This window comes from Camelus bactrianus, chromosome 21 (assembly GCF_048773025.1).
Source record: "Camelus bactrianus isolate YW-2024 breed Bactrian camel chromosome 21, ASM4877302v1, whole genome shotgun sequence".
NCBI classification, from domain to species: domain Eukaryota; kingdom Metazoa; phylum Chordata; class Mammalia; order Artiodactyla; family Camelidae; genus Camelus; species Camelus bactrianus.
In genome coordinates this window covers 501720-517937 of record NC_133559.1, presented here as the reverse complement: position 1 = coordinate 517937, position 16218 = coordinate 501720, and the positions used below count along the sequence as shown (strand labels likewise).

Genomic DNA, 16218 nt, shown 5'->3' with positions numbered 1-16218 from the left:
GGTCCTGGGTTCAAGCCCCAGTACCTCCTCTAAAAACAGCAACAACAGCAACAGACTGAATTACGTGGATTGATTTTGCATGTTAAGCTAACCTTGAATTTCTGGACTAAAACCCATTTAGTAATGGTGTGTTATCTTTTTAATATATTGTTAAAGTGATTTACTAAAACTTTGCTTAGAACTTTTGACTTTATGTTCATCAGGGGTGTTGACCTGTGGTGCTGTTGCATTGTATTTGCCTCTTTGGGTTGTCAAGTTAATGCTGGCTTCATGGAATGATTTGGAAAATATTCCTTTCTTTTCAATTTTTTGGAAGATTTTACATGGAATTTGTATTATATTTTCCTTAAATGTTTGGTGGAATTCACCAGTGAAGCCATCAAGGTTTGGAGGGTTTTTCTTTTAATGGAAATATGTGCACATTCAATGTCTTTAATACATCTAGAACTGTTCAGGTAGTGGGTTTATTCATGAATGAGCTTTGATAATTTGTGTCTCAAGGAATTTGTCCTTTCCTTTAAGTGGTTGAATTTATTGGTATAAAAGTTGTTGATAAAGCTCTTGTATTATTCCTTTGATATCTAGAGACTCTCCAGTGGTGCCGCCTTGGCTTTCCTGATGTTGCTGACTTGTGTCTCGGTTGTTTTCCGCCCAAGCTGTCAGGCTGAGGACTTACCACGCTTACTGACCTTTTCAAAGGCCCAGCTTTGGGATTTCCCATTTGATCTCTTCTCTGCTCCATGGGTTTTAAAGAAGCACATTATTTACTTCCCAAAACTTAAAGAGATTTTGGAAGAATCCGTCTGTTATAGATTTGTAAAAATAAGAACATACAGTTGACCCTTGAACCACACGGTTTTTGCTGGGAGGGCCTTCTTACACGCAGCGCTGCGCGGGCCGCCTTGGCCACAGAAGCGCAGACGGAGGGCCCGGGTGCAGGGGGCAGGCTGTGAGTCCCAGACTTTCTGCTGCTCCCGAGCGCAGTTCCACTGACCCACCTGGTGGCCAAGGGTTAGCTGTATTTCATGCAACTTGAATCCTTGGAATTTGGGGGTACTTTTTTATGACCAAGGTATGGCGTATCTTGTTGAATGTCCACCGCACATGAGAAACGTGTGTGTTCTGCTGACTTTGCTGTGTGATGCACCCTATATATATTCATTAGGTCACTCTGGTCAATGGTACAGCTGATGACCCACCCACTCACCCTGTCTGCTGTTGAGAGAGGCATTCAAGTCTTTGACTAAAATTATGGATTTGTCTGTTTCTCCCTGCAATTTAATTGCTCTTTGGTACGTGTATCTTGAAAACCGCCATTAGGTGCACAGAACCGACAGGTGTTGCGTCCCCTGTGTGGACTGGCCCCTGGATCATGGAGGGAGCCACCTCCCTGGTCGTGCACTTTCCTGAGACCTGCCTGGTTCGATGTGAACACAGCCCAGAGTCCAGCGTCTAGCTTGCTTTCTTTGTTGTTGTTGTTGGGTTTTTTTGGTAAGTAAACTTTACTTCATGGATTGTACAGATAAGAAATGTGGTATAATTTTGGTTCACAAAAAGGAAAATTTGAATCTCTAAACTTTATTCTTTTGACTTTGAAAACTAGATCTGAGAACTTCACAACCCCGCCTCTAGCCCTTTAAGTATTCGTACGGTGTGCTTTTCAAATCTTTTAATTTTTAGCTTGTTTATGTCATTGTATTTAAAGTGTGTTTCTCAGGGGAGGGTACAGCTCAGGGGTAGAGCATGTGCTTATTAGCACATGCAGGGCTCCTGCCTTCAATCCCCAGTCCCTCCACTAAATAAATAAATAAATAACAAATACATAAATCTAATTATCTGTCCACAGCGGGGGGGGGGGGGGGGGGGGAAACCTCGAAAAAAAAAATAAAGGTAAAGTGTATTTCTTTTAGGCACCGTGTAGTTGGGCTTTGGTTTTCAATCCAGGTTGACAGTCTGTGTCTTCATAGGGTGTTCAGGATGTCAGGACTCAGTGTGGCCTTTGAACTGCTTAGCTGTGTCTCTCACCTTGCTGTTTGGCTTCCACTTGTCCCATCTCTTCTTCGTTCTTTTTTCTTCTATTTCTGCCTTTAGGTCAATGTTTTTATAAGTTCATTTTATTTCTGTTGTCGTACTGTTGCAGAAATAATGTGTTACAGCTCAGTTGCGACAGCAACCTGAATCCCGGCCAGAGAAGCAGAGTTGGAGAACTCAGGTTTATTACCCCAGCAGGGCCAGAACAGTTAACATTCCAAGCTCTGGGCCCCGTCTGTAGGCTTACACTGGCTTTTATAGGCTACCAGTTTACACTTTGCAACATCGTATGCAAATGAGGTATAATGAAAGTTGACTAATTAGGAACAGGCTTTGTAGAAATGGACCAATAAGGCAGGAGAAAAATAACCAATCAGGAGGGAGGGAAGTGGACCAATCAGGAGGGAGCCCACTTTCCTAGAAGTTAGCCGTTTCAGAGGCAGAAAGTGAGATAGAGCCTCTGGGCCAGGGAACCGCATGGTGCTGGCAGGAGAGTAGTGGTGCTGCCTGGGGCTCCTGCTGGTCTTTTTATGGGGCTTCCCGCCTCAATATTAGCTGCAAGTCTTTGTCTTGTTATTCTGCTCTTTGCTTTGGGGTCTTTATGTTGAACAGCCCACAGTCTACCTGCAGGGGACAGGACACTGTTCACGTTGTCACCCTGCAGTAACACTGCCGTTTCCCCATACTTTCCTTTATCTGCTGTTGTACATGTTGTGTTGCGTGTGCTGTAGTCCACACCCTGCATTGTTACTGTTCTTTACACAGGCGGTGTATGTTCTAAAGAACTTTCTAAAATGAGCCTTACCTGTTTAACACGTAGTTAGTGGTTCTAAAGCTTCATTTCCTCATGGAGATGCAGAACGCTGTCTGATTTTATTCTACTTCTGCTGCAGGACTTCTACCACTTCAGTAGTGTGGGCCTGCTTGAGATTATTTTCACTTTTATATTACATACGTCTTTATTTCACACAAGACTGTCTCTTTCTTATTGTGTTAAAATACACATAACATAAAGTTTACTGTCCTAAGCGTGGTTGAGGGAAGGGCTCAGTGGTGTGACGTGCACACACATGAACTGTGCCCTCCCGCAGCCGCAGGCCCCTTTCAGCTGGTAAACCTGAGCCTCCAGGAGGTGCTGCTCACTGTCCGCCCCCAGCCCTGTGCGCACCACTGTCCTGTCTCTGACTTTGACTACTCAGAGCACCTCGTAAGTGGAGTCATACAGTATTTGGCTTATTTCATTTAGCATAATGTCATTAAAATATCTATCAGTACCTCATTTCTTTTCTTTTTTCTTTTATTTTTGGTACAGTTTTGTTTATTTATTTATGAGGGGGAGATAATTCAGTTTGTTTATTATTTAGCAGAGGTGCTGGGGATTGAACCAGAGCCTCATGCACGCTAAGTATGTGCCACCCCTGAGCTGGACCCTGTCCGCTCCATTTCTTTTAAAGGCTGAAAAATTCCCTAGTCTGTATGTACATTTCCCTTGTCTGTCTGTCATCCAGACCCCACTTTCAGTTCTCCTGGGGTATACACCCAGAAGTGGGGTTGCTGGATCACGTGGTAATTATATTGCTAATTTTGTAGAGAGCCGCCATGCTGTTTTCCAGTGGCCACACCATCACCATCTTCCATTCCCACCAGCAGTGCGCAGAGCCCACAGCTCTCACATCATGACCACCGCACCTTGTGCTCTGTTTCGTTCTTGTGGTTAACAGCCATACCGACGGGTGTGAGCAGCTACCTCATTGTGGTTTTCATCTGCGTTTCCCTGATGGTCGGTCAGGTCCACGAGCTAACTGACCATTTGTTTATCTTCTTTGGAGAAATCTCTGCTCAAGCCCCTTGCCCATTTTTGACTTGAGTTGTTGGCCTTCTGTGGTGAAGAGTCACAGTCCTTTATTGTTCTGGATATTCATCCCTCATCAGACGTATGACGTGTGAGCATTTTCTCCCATTTTCTGGGTTGTCTTTCTACTCCATTGATCTAATTTTTTTGCTGCATTTTTGAATGTTCATAAAGTCCAATTACTCTATTTTTGTTGTGGTCCCTGTGCCTTTGTATCAAGTCCAAGAAATCATTGTCATATCCAGTGTTCTGAAGATTTTGCATTGTTTTCTAGTAAGAGTTTTTGAATTTCACGATATCTATTTAGGTTTCATCCACTTGGTGTTGACTTTTGTACAAATTGTTAGGTGATTATGGGTCCAGATCCACATTCTGCTTGTCATCTCAGAACCAGGCCTTGAAAAGACTGCCCTCTGTTCCGCTCCTTTGGTCTCTTCTGTGTCAGACCCTGTCCAGGGCTCTCTCTCTGTACCTTTGGTATCTGCTGTGTGTCAGACTCTGTACAGAGCTCTCTGTTCTGTATCTTGAGTGTCTTGTGTGTGTCAGACACTGTCCTGGGCTGTGTTGTGCTCTGCTGGTGTTCGTTTATGGCAGCTTCACAGTGTTCCATTGCTGTTCTTGTGAAGAAAGTTTTGAAAACTGTAATGTGCTTTTTCCTCTTTAGAATTTGCTCAGCTTTCTGAATCTGTAGGTTTATTCCTTTCACCTAACTTGAAATGTGTTTCCGCATTTCGTTTCCTTACAGTTCAGCACCACGTCTCTCTCTTCTCTCTTAGGGACCCCATCTCGTGCACGTTCAGCTTTTTGTTGATGTCCCAAGTCCCTCAGGATCTTTTCATTTATAAAGATATTTTTTCCGTTTATAATTCAAATTGAGTAATTTCTATGAATTTGCAGCTTCAGTGCATCTCTCCGTGGTGTTGTCAGGTCCACACAGTGAGCTTACTTTGGTTTATTGTTTCATTCATGAAATTTCAACTCGTGCTTTCTTTTTTATCTTTTGTTTCTTTTACGAGATGTTTTATTTTTAACATCAGACATTTGTTTGAAGGACGTTGGCGACTGCTCCGTGCGGCATTCACATCACGAGCAGTGTTGTGTGTCTGTCCACTTATCCCAGGACCTCTGCCAGTTTCTCGGTGGTGTTTGCTGACTGTCTTTTCCTGGGGGAAGGGAAATTTTTCTGGTTTTCTTGTGAAGAATTTTTTTTATTATGTCCCAAGAGCCTGGATCTTGTTTAGAAATTATTAGGCTGGTTCCTTTTGTTTCTCCAGGACACCGTCCTGGGTAGGTCCCCGCTGTCCGTCCTCGCTGCCCTGTGGCTGTGGATGCAGTCACTGCAGCCTCCCACCTCTGGTCTGTCCCACGTGTGGGTCTCGTGGTGGCCGCCTGGGATGTGGGTGTGCAGGGTCTCCGTTCCCGAAGTTTGCAGCGGGCCAGTTGGGGACAAATCCATGTGGCTTCCGGGGGGAGGGTGGGGCTGTGCCCAGGATTAAACCCACCTTATGGGATGGCTTGCTGAGCCCCTCTCTCTCCACATCTGCTGGAGTTTCTGCTTCCCTGTCCCCTCCGCTTCTGAACTTCTGCACAGAAACCTGGGCCTCTGTTACCCTGCTCTGCTCTGCACTTGTGTTTGGGCTCCGTCCCGGCCCTGCAGCTGGAGGAGGGAGAGAAGCCCTGGGGGTCGGCCTCAGCGTCTTGGCCTCACAGCTGCTCCGAGAAAGTTCTCCTTCTCAGCCTGGCGGGCCTCTGGCCCCAGCCCCGGACCCGGCCAGGGGCGCACAGGGAAGGAGCGGACGGGCGTCCCTGGAGCATCTGAGCCTCCTCCCTCCTCCGGCCAGAGGGGTGGTCGCTCCCGGACCTGTCTGGGCCGCAGCACACACTTCTGGGTTTCACGTCATGTTCATTTGGGGCGGGCGAGGCTGGAAGACGGTTGTACACTCGGCGCTGGGTCAGCAGGACCTGGCTTGTGGCGTCTCCCAGTCGCACTCGCTGCTCTACTGGGCAGGCCTCGGACTCCTGTCTGGAGTTGGCGCTGCTCACCGTCCCCCGTGCAGCTCGCACCCTCCTGGCCCTGCGCCCGGGGTCCCGGTGGCTCCACCTCAGTGCCCCCTCCATGTGGTGCTGCAGTGCGTTTTCTCTCCCTGTCAAAGCACCTCAAGAGTGTTTTCTGGTTCCCTGGTGGTTTGTCTTTGAGGATTTAGGAGTGTGGTTTCTAACTTCCACAAAGTTTTTGAGTTTTCCAAATTCCCACCTGTTAATTGCTTCCTGATCTCATTCCATTGTGTTGGAGAACCTGCTTTATGTTACTACGGTCTTTTAAAATTTACCAAGGCTTGTTCTATGGCCCAACATGCGGCCTTTCCTGCATAGTACTCCACGTGCCCTGGAGAACAGGCTTTGCCGCTGTCGGTGGGGGTCTGGCTGGTTCCAGGGGAGCCTCCTGTTTCCTGTTGCTCTTCTTTCTCACCCTCCCCACGACAGAATGACGGGGTGAGGCCTGCCCCGTTGAGCGCCGTCTGTCTGGCTCCCCTTCCTAGTGCGCAGTGTTTGCCGAGGCTCCTGTAGGAAGCATACAGTCAGTCATAATCTTTTAAAAAGCGTTTCTGCCAATCTCTGCCTCTTAATTGGAAAGTCTAACCCGTGTACATTTAATTCCTTGTAAGACGCCTGGCATCCTGCTGCTCTCACCTGCTGCAAGCCTGTTCTCTCTGCTCCCGCGTCCCTGCGCCTTTGTGTTAGGTGCTTTCTTGTGTCCATGTAAATTCCCGTTTCTTTTCTACATGTTTAAAAACTTGGTGTGAGGAGGACAGCTAACATCTTAACTAAAATAACCTAGCCGAAATGAATGTAAGGGAGTTTCAGAAGCGTCCTTACTCCGCTCCAACACAGGCGCCTCCTCCCCACCTTTGTGACGCAGCGACGCCCTTGCACGTGCGCCACCACCTTGTCGTTCCTGCTTTATCTTCAGGCAGGTGTAAGACGGAAGACTTAAAGCAAAAATGCATTAACACTGTCTGTCTCCCTGTGTAGCTCCTTTTAGCCATGCTTTTTATTTCTTCATGTGAATTCAGGTTATTGTTCTGTACTTTTCAGTTGAGCGTGAGGGGTTCTTACCAGGATTTTTTGAGGGGCAGACATGCGAGCAGTTATGTTTCTGTTTCTCCATTTTTTGAAAAGTAGCTGCAGCAGGGACAGGAGCCTGGGGGAGGGTCTTTTCCTCTTGGGATGTGGCGCTGTCCCACTGGCACGGGGCCCGCGGTTTCTGTTGAGAAGGCGACAGCCGGTCCGCGGAGAGCCCTTCCTCGGGGCTGAGCTCTGGTCCAGGCTCTCAGCATCCTGCTTCTGACGACGAGTCACGACGCCTCTGGGTGCGGGCGGCCTTGAGTTTATACTGTTTGTAGTTTATCGAACTTCTCGGAGATAGATTAGTATTTTTAATCAATTTTGGGTAACTTTTGAACATTATTTCTTCAAATACTCTTTCTGCCCCATTCCCTCTCTGCCCAGGACGCCCAGTGTGCGCTGGGACACTTGACAGCAGCTGGCAGGTCCCCGAAGCTCTGGGCGTCTTGTTGGTCTTTCTGTTTCTGTTCCACAAGTGAGGCCCTCGTAACTGGCCTGCCTCCAGACTTGCTGACTCTTTCTTCATGAACTCACATTCAGTCATGGTGCCTTTCAGTTACAGAACTCCCCTCGTCTCTGTATCTTTTCCTCTCTCGGTTCCCTCTGTTTGGTAAGATATCATTCTCTTACTGCCATGTTAATTCTTTAGACATGATTTGCTCTAGTTATTTGAACATAATTTATAGAAGCTGATTTTAAGTCTTTGTCTAATGTATTATCAGGATTCTCCAAGGAAACAGAATTACTGGAAGATACGTAGATGGATCAATTGTAGATTTTAAGGAGTTGGTTTCCAGGACTGTGGAGGCTGGCAGGCTGGAAACCCAGGGATTGCTGCTACGTTGTGACGTCAGAGCAGGTCTGCTGGCAGAACTCCCCCCTCACTGGGGACATCAGTCTTTTTCTCTTGAGGCCTCCATACTGAGGGATAATCTGCTTTACTCAAAATCAGTGACTTAAATGTCAGCGTCATCTAAGAAATACCCTCACAGAAGCACCTAGAGTAACATTTGACTAAATTTTTGGGTACCGTGGCCTCACCATGCTGACATAAAGTTCACGGCCTTTCTTCCCAGACCCCCTGTAAGCATCACTGCTTCCCTTGAGCACATCCTGCAGGTCCCTGAAACTGTTCACTTCCCTTCGTTCTTTTTTTTTTCCTGTTCCTCGGATTTGATCGTCTCAGCTAACTTACCTTCAGGTGTGCTGGCCCTTCTGCACAAACTCGGTTACGGTACTTCCAGCCGCAGAATTTCCATTTTCTCTTGAAGCTAGTTTCTCTTCACTGGTATTCTCGATTTGGTGAGACTGTTCTCTGTCATGTTAGTTTTTTAGACATAATTTTATTTAGTTCTTTGAACATAATTTATCAAAGCTGACTTTAAAATTTTTTTTTTTAATTGAAGTATAGTTGGTTGTCAGAGCTGACTTTGTCTTACCCAGTATGTTTAACATTTGGGGTTACTCAAAGATAGGTTTGTATTGTGGAAGGAGGCTCGGGGTTCCCCACGGCACCAGAGCTGCCTGGGCCTCTGTGAAGCTCTCACTCGAGTGTCTAGGCACTGCGTGGGTGTTGGCCCCTTGGAGGCCCTGTCCTCCTCCATCTGACGACAGGGCTGCAATGGCAGGTCTCCCGGCCAGCCCTCCCCTCCAGTCTAGCTGCCGGCCCTGCAGGAGGAAGGCTGATGTCCGGGGAGACCGCTCACCTACTCCAGGCTGCTGAGCCTGCCATGAGATTATGTGCACAGGTTGGAAAAGGCCCCCAATTTCTTCCATCTCTCTCTCCATCTAAGCTGGGGGTACCATCGGCAGGGGGCCACCAGCCTTGCCAGCCCACGGCACCTGGGTATCAGGCATCCGGTTGTCATGTTTTGATGCCAACAGGTTCTGCCAAGGGGTTGGGAAGCGTCTGCACAGGTTGGGGAGGGGAGGTCCTCTCAGGTGAGGAGGCCAGGACCCTGCGCCCGGGGCAAAGCACTGCTCTCCTCCGGCCCAAGCCAGACTGTCCTGAGGGCGACCTGAGTCTCTCAGATCCGGGGGCCGGTCAGCAGGCTCGGCCCGATGCCATTCTGGGCTCGTGGACATTCTGAAAACACCTGCACAGCCTGCTGCACCCAGACTGGGGTGAGCAGGAGAACCAGACGGCCTCGGTTCCGGGACCTTCTTCACAAACGTTCTAGTGGGCAGAGCCCACCTGTGAGTGGCCAGACAGCTGAGCTGTTTGTCTCATGGCAGGAAGTTGTGCTCAGGCCCTGCAGGGGGGACACCGTGGCATCACTGTGGTGCCTGAGCGGGGGCACAGTGTGGGCGCAGCTGCTCTGCTCTGCACTTGTGTTTGGGCCCCATCCCGGCCCTGTAGCTGGAGGAGAGAGAGAGAAGCCCTGGGGGTTGGCCCCAGCGTCTTGGCCCCACGACGGAATCGGAGGCCCTAAGTGGGCCTGGGCTCCCTGCGCAAACAGCCACAGGCTAACTCGCAGCTTAGAAGCTTCTGGGACCAAAGTTCTGCGACTCATTCATGCTGGGGCTCTGCCTCCCGCTGAGGGACACTGAGCTCGGACCCAGCCGGGGGGTTAGCACAAATCGAAGAAGAAGGGCGAGCCTGGGTCCTCACCCCTGAATGGGGCGTGTCTGCAGCTGTCGCCAGCACGGGAAGTGCAGAGGCGAGGAGCACGAGGTGTCCGAGGCCGAGAGCAGGGACGGTCCACTCCTGACCCACGGCCTCGCACCCATCTAGCTGGACCAGAGAGTAGACAGGTCGCGGACGGAGCGGGGCTCCCTGGAGAGGAGAACCGGGTGAGCATGGGTGTCCTCGGAGCAGGGAGTTGTCAGCACACTCAGCCCCCCGGGGACTCAGGGTCGCGGCTTGCCTGGGTGCCAGGAGACCAGTCTTTGCAGCCTGTGCCCTGGTCTCCCCATGGCCACAGCGCTCAGCCACTGTTTTCATCTCTACGCCTTTGTCTGTCTGTCGTCTACCCCCTCCTCCGCCAGCACCCCTGTCGTGAGCAGAGGAACCCCTCTGGGTCCTAGTAAGGGAAGGAAAGGAGGGGAAAATAGCGTTTGTTTCAAAATTGAAAGCTAATTGTTTGGGAGGAAAAAATTCAAAGACACTGGAGTTTTTAGGGAGTGACCCTCATCTCAGCCACGGCGGCCTCGCCCGAGGGGCCTGTCGTGTACAAAGAGCGTGTAATTAATTAATTTATTTCTTTACACGTAACTGAAGTGATGTTACAGTACATAAGTTATTTACAACTGTGCAGTAATGTGTTGCAAAATAAATTATCTAGAAGGCAGCAAAAGTACATTGTGAACGTGTATAAAACTGTACAGCGTTTACGGGTACACTTTTTATATGATTATTGGCTCTGTAGTGTTTCAAGTTATGTTCTCAGAAAGAGAAACAAAATGCCCAAGATTAAAGGAAAAAATATACAAACCACGTGGATTTGACTCCATTAAAAACACAACCGAGAGCCCTAGCGTCCCTCTGCGGGCGGGCGGGCGGCCTGTCTGCGGCCCGCAGCCGCCGGCAGCTTCGTGAGGCCAGGACAGCAGCCGGGCCAGCGCCCTCCCTGCTCTCCGACCTGGAGGTCGCTGTCTGTGAGGGGTGGACACCTTGGTTTTATTTTCCTCAGTTGATCACAATGGAACAGGAAATTCTAAAAATCGCACTCTGTGTCACAGCTCCTGAAACACCCGTGCAGCTGGCTGGAAAGGCCCCGAGGCCGCCGCATCCATCCCCGCGTCCGGGAGGAAGGAGCTGCGCCCGGGGCCCAGTGCGGGCTTCCCCCTGGTGTCCCCGCCTGAGGACATGGTCTCCCTCCGCTGTCCGGCCCCGGCGGCAGCAGCAGGCAGACGTGCGGCCTGGTCTGGGTCCCCCTGCCGGGCCGTCAGGCTGGCAGCAGCACAAAGTCGTCATTGACATCGACCATGGGCACGTAGAAGGACGGCACCTCATTCACGCACAGGGACTTGTGCCCGGCGGGGTCCAGCTCCTGCACCTTCAGCTGCCACTCCATCCTCTGCACCGCGTTCAGGGCCGCTGCCTCGTGCTGCTGCCGCATCAGGAGGCACGTCTGTGTGGGAAACGCACAGGTGAGGGGCAGGGGCCGGGACCCCAGCGCGCCCCCACCCGCGTCCCTCTGGGAGGACGGGCACCAGGACGGCCTCTCACACCGGGGCCTCGTCCCGGCCACACGGGGGTCTGGCTGTCACTGCTCTGTGCCCCCCCCCACCCCCCGGGTTTCACTACAGCATCTAATCAGAACGTGCAAGAGCTTTTCTGTTTTCGTTTCACAATCATGTCTGGCTGCTGCTACTGGTTTCAGTTATGTCTGGCACTTACAGTAGAAACTTTGCCTTTTAGAAGTGCCATTTTTAGAAAGAGTTACCCAGAGTTTAGTTTTACAGTATTTAATACTCCTGGGTTTATTAAGTTGGTCCTAAGAGTGAACAGTTAAGTATTTCATTTTAGGCAAGTGGCAGGTAGAGACTGAAACCACCACCACCAGGATGACGCGCCCAGGCCGGCAGGTGGGGCCCAAGGCGGGTGGGACAGCACAGCAGGCAGACGGACATAGCGCGATGCGGCCGCAGCGAATCACTTTCTTGGATGAGCACAGAAGTATTTAGGTAGGACATCATCATCTCTAATTCGGCTCAAAATAATTCGGTTTAAAAAAAACACACATGTGTGAGGATAAACAGCTCCTCCAGCTTGTTCTGAACAGGCCACGTGCGCCTGGCGGGGCAGCCGTGTCCCCACTCTCTCAGTAGCACGTGCCAGCCGGGTCTGACGCTCGGGGCAGACTCGGAGGCTGACAGAACAGCAGCCCAGGTGCCCTCGGCAGTCGGGCTGGCTTTACCTAAGTTAAAGGACGCAGTGTTCACTCTGGCCTGGTCGGGGCACCCAGCCTCCCTCTACTCACTGTTCCTGGGCTTCTAGGGTTCCATTTTACTGGACTGTGGTCCCTGAGTTTTAAACAACTGGAATGAAACCGCTGGGCTACAGCACTGAAATAGGAGGCGCCTCCATTCACCCTTCAGAACCAGCAAACGACGCTGGCTGCAGGGCTGCGGGGACTGGGGGCGGGCAGTCTGTCTTCTGAGGAGCCTCACGGTGACCGTGTGCTTGGGAAACAAGTGGTCACTGGAGCGTGGCGTCCTCGAGGTCTGGCCGTCCGTGTCTGGGCGCACTCCTCACACCACGAATCTAGCCTCCTGCCCACACTTTTCCTTCCTAGTTTAACTCCTTTGCATGTTAAGGAAATTAGACTGTGGCATTATTAATGCACCAAACTGAATTTTAATTCTCTTTAATACAGAAAAGAGGAGAAACAGCTCCCCTCAAGCCGGCTGGCGGGCGGAAGGGAGCTCTGCACCACCACTGGGGCTTGTCGGATGCCGTGGTGGCTGGGGCCCTGCTCTGGGCCTGTGCCCACCATCAGGGGCACTGAGGGCGCACGGGGGCCTGGGCCTTGCCTCGTGGGGGTTCCAGGGGTGCTGGCTTCGGGGTGGGAACTTTGTAGCTGGTGCTACTGCTGTGGTTCTTGGAGGGGACCCCACGTGCGGCCCTCACGGCTGCACGAGCTCTGGCTTCGCACTTGCTAAGCTACCCCCCCGCCTGCTGCACTGGCCCGCACGTCAGAGCGGCGGTGGTGGGCGGGTGCTGTGACCTTTGAGGAGGGCTCAAGGTGGGGTCCCACAGAGGCCTGACCGCCAGCTGGTGACAGGAGCTGCTCCCCGCACACCTGGACAGGAGGGAAGACACTCTGAGAGGGAACACAGGGGTGGGGCGGCCTGGGCGGGGCTCCGAGCGGGGCCAAAGCCATCTCCTGTGGATACGGCCGCCCGGCGCCCCCTGCCGCGGCCCCGGGACTGACCTTCATGCGCTCGTACTTGTCGTCCACGTCTTGCAGCCACGAGATGAACTGGCGGGCGTTGAAGCGGTCCCGCACCGACTTGTTCTCGTCGCCCTGGAAGGACAGCAGGCCCCGTGTGGGCATCTGGAAGGCGCGGCAAGGCCCCCCCACCGCCTTGAAAGGGCGCAGATTCCAGAATCCACACAGCGTGCCCAGTACTGACCGGCAGGGCCCTCCCTCCCGCTCCGCAGGCTCAGGAGGGCAGTGAGGCCGCCTTGCCGCCAAGGTCCGCACGTGCACAGCCGCCGTAGCCGAGACGGACCGATGGGGCAACCTCGGGAGGGCAAGGAGAGTGCCGGCCCCTGGGCGTCAGGGTGGCCATCAGGCCAAGGACGACATGTGAAGGTCTCTGTCACCAAAGCCATGCAGGACCACCGCCTAGGGGCTGAGCCCAGGCCCCACAACAAGCGTAGTGGAGGCAAGAGACCGCAGCCTGGACCCCTCTCCCCTTGACATTCAGAAGGAACCCAGGCAGTCCCTTCAAGGTGAGCAGATTCCTTTCCTTTTGGATACAAAAGGCGAGACTTCCACCCGATCCCTACAATAACCATCGTGAACAGACGTTTCTGCTGAGAGAGACTTGTCCCTGTGCACAGCACGTTACACAGGGAAACTTTAGAGATAGAGCCTTTAAGGTTTTTACATGAATGGGAAATCCTTAACGCACTGAAGTTTTTAACCACCGAACGACGTCACCATGTAGCCAACCCAGGAGTGCTGCTCAGAAACCGAGATCCACGTGTCCCCCTACCCACCATGAGCCTGTGGTCACAAGGAGGCATCTGTCAGGAGGGGACTGGGCACCGAAGCCAGAGCACTGAGTGGGGCAGAAGGCAAGCCCAGAAGGACACATTCTGGGCTGTTTCCAAAAAGCTACAGTGGTTGCCGGCAAAAAGCCGATCAGGGTGGCCGTGGACACAACAGTCCACTCTCTGCACGAGTTACATCTCAGTCGTGACCAAGGACTTGGCGGGGGGGGGGGGGGCTTCAAGGCACAGGTAAACAGGCATCAGAGGAACAGGGGTGCAGGTGGGCCCAGCCCAGCCCGAGGGGAGGCGGGCAGGACTGCTCTAGGGGACAGTCAAGGCAAACTGTGTGTTTGGGCCAATGGGCAGCACCCAGCCAGCCCAGGGCTGTGGCCCTCGCTGAGGAAGTACTGGGTGCTGCTCACCCACAGCGCGTGTGTTTTAGAGGAAAACCTGCCGCTGCCGAGAGACCGACACGGAGGAGGCGCTGCTGCCGTCCCGGCCCTGGGCACACCATGTGAGCAGTCCGGGGCAGCACCGACCTGGCTCTCCAGAGGCATGTTGTAGACCTCCGAGTCCAGCAGCATGGTGCAGGCGCTGAATGGCACCGCCTGGTTCGCGATGGTCCTTGCCGCCCGGCAGTGAACCCGCAGGATCTCCTGTTCGCAGGAGACGATGAGCTTCTCCTGGAGGAGAGGGACAGGTGAGCAGGGCCCACACGTGCCTGCGCCCGCCCGGCCACGCCCTCTTACCCGCTCGATGCTGTGCTGCAGCCGCAGCTTCCCCCGCACGGCCTCCTGTTGCCTGAACAGCTCCTTCAAGGGCTCCGCCAGGGAGGGGGGTGGTGCGATCTGCGGTCAGAGGGAGACGGAGGGTCAGAGGCCCACTCGCGGGAGTCGGCCCTGCAGACACACAGCCCGTGAAACACAACGTGCCAGGCCACCAGCGTGCATCACGCGGACGTGAGGTGGGGAGGGCGGACAGGGAGGGCACTGCGGAGGTGGGGATGCAGAGAAGGGAGTGTGTACCGCCCTCTGGTCTCAGCAGGCGCCACGCGCCCCCAGGTCAGCCATCAACCCCCTGGGACACAGGCGCCAAGAGGCAGACAGGCTGAGCCTGATGGTCTCCTGGGGAGGGGGAGCAGGGAGGGAGAGGGCTCGCCTGGGTCACTTTGGAAAAGACGTGAGGCCAGAGAGCAGATACCCCCGCGATGCCAGAGGCCACCCTCCAACCAGCCACGGCGCTTCTCCCAGGAGGCAGTGCTTCTGAAACGCAGTCCACACCTGCGTCCTAATAGCACAAGTTGAACCAGAACATCCCGTGGGGCCAGGAAGTGAGTGTTTGGGAAAGATGGACCACCCAGGAGCCCCTGCCGGCCAAGGCCACATAGGTCACAGGCTAGTGCTGTCCACAAGCACAGACTGGCAGCCCAGCGAAGACACCCCCCCACCACAGGGAATGAATCAGTGGCCCACGCTGTCTTTAAAGTCTTTGGTCTCAAATTAGTTCAAAATATGAAATCACTACCTCCTGTGAGGTCTCTTCAGCTCCAGCCCCTGTCCTTGATGGCCTGGCCCCAGGGCGACTTCCTTGCCTGATGCTGCACAGCGGCCTGCGGTGGGACCAGGCAGGTGGCAGCTCATGTCTCCCTAGAGCATCCTGTCCAGGCTGGCCCCAGGTCTGAGTATTTTCAGGGAGCCACCCTTCCAGCTTCCTCTGGCTCCACCCTCTGGAGAGGGTGCCAAGGCCTTGGCCCTCAGGCTCGTGGTGGGGGGGCCCCTCGCCTCTGGCCTGCCCTCCCCTAACAGCCTGGGTCTCAACTGTGTGGCAACAGGAAGTGGAACGGAGCTCTCTTCTGAAGGCCGAGAGCCAGGGGAAGAGGAGCGAGTGGTAGGGGCAGGAAGAAGGCAAGGCTGTCTGTGGCAGTCGAGGTGCCGTTTTCTTTCAGACTCACTCTCTGAGACCCTGAATCTAATGCCTCTGTCTCCCTCCCCAGGCAGCTTGGGGTCAGGGCTCAGAGCAGGGACTGCGGCTGGTGACATCAGGTAAACTGCAACGTGCAGGTTGGCAGAGGGTGGTGGCTGGGGCAGCCACCCCTAGCGCGAGACCCTTGCCTCGCTGCTCAGCGCTGGTCCTTGTTCTGAAGACGCTGGATGCGGGCAGTGCACCAGTGCCTGGGGAAGCTGCCAGCAGGGAGCTGAGGCCTGATAGCGGCACACACGTGTGTGACAAGGCCCCTCTGGAGGCCCTGGGAACCGGCTCGTCCTGACAGGCACTGACAGCTGTGACTGAGGCCCATCCTGGGCCTGACGGACGAACAGAAGGTGGGACAGGACGGTCAAGATAAAGTCCACTGCATGCGTGGGACAGGTGGGGCTAGGGCAGCTCTGGCTCCTGCCGAGCAGAGGGGGGTCGAGGGCAGGCTCTGTTAGCCGCACACCCCTCTGCCTGCTGTGTGGAGAAGAGACCCCTGTGGGCCAGGAGGAGGGGGTGGGGGGAGCCCAGATGTGGGTACAACAAGGAGGAGGGTAGTGTGCACGGCAGG

General features: G+C 53.4%; 1 protein-coding gene and 1 long non-coding RNA gene across 9 annotated transcripts in view; one reads left to right on the top strand and one right to left on the bottom strand.

Moving 5' to 3' along the window:
• Positions 1 to 10191: 10191 nt before the first annotated feature.
• ANKRD11 (ankyrin repeat domain containing 11) overlaps positions 10192 to 16218 on the bottom strand; it is a 136543-nt gene continuing 130516 nt past the window's right edge. For 5 of the 8 annotated variants that reach the window (XM_074349166.1, XM_074349170.1, XM_074349165.1 and 2 more), the window contains 5 exons: positions 14426 to 14524; positions 14216 to 14359; positions 12889 to 12981; positions 12682 to 12756; positions 10192 to 11082 (listed from right to left, as the gene is read on the bottom strand). In XM_074349166.1, coding sequence (XP_074205267.1) covers positions 10897 to 11082; positions 12682 to 12756; positions 12889 to 12981; positions 14216 to 14359; positions 14426 to 14524 — 597 coding nt within the window. In that variant the 3' untranslated portion in view covers positions 10192 to 10896. The remainder of the gene's footprint in view (positions 11083 to 12681; positions 12757 to 12888; positions 12982 to 14215; positions 14360 to 14425; positions 14525 to 16218) is intronic. The other 3 variants (XM_074349171.1, XM_074349169.1, XM_074349172.1) reach the window with 1 other exon arrangement.
• Positions 10967 to 16031, top strand: LOC141574333 (uncharacterized). Its single transcript, XR_012501233.1, has 5 exons — positions 10967 to 11101; positions 11481 to 11638; positions 14119 to 14376; positions 15670 to 15718; positions 15820 to 16031. It is a non-coding gene; the product is annotated as an uncharacterized LOC141574333 (long non-coding RNA).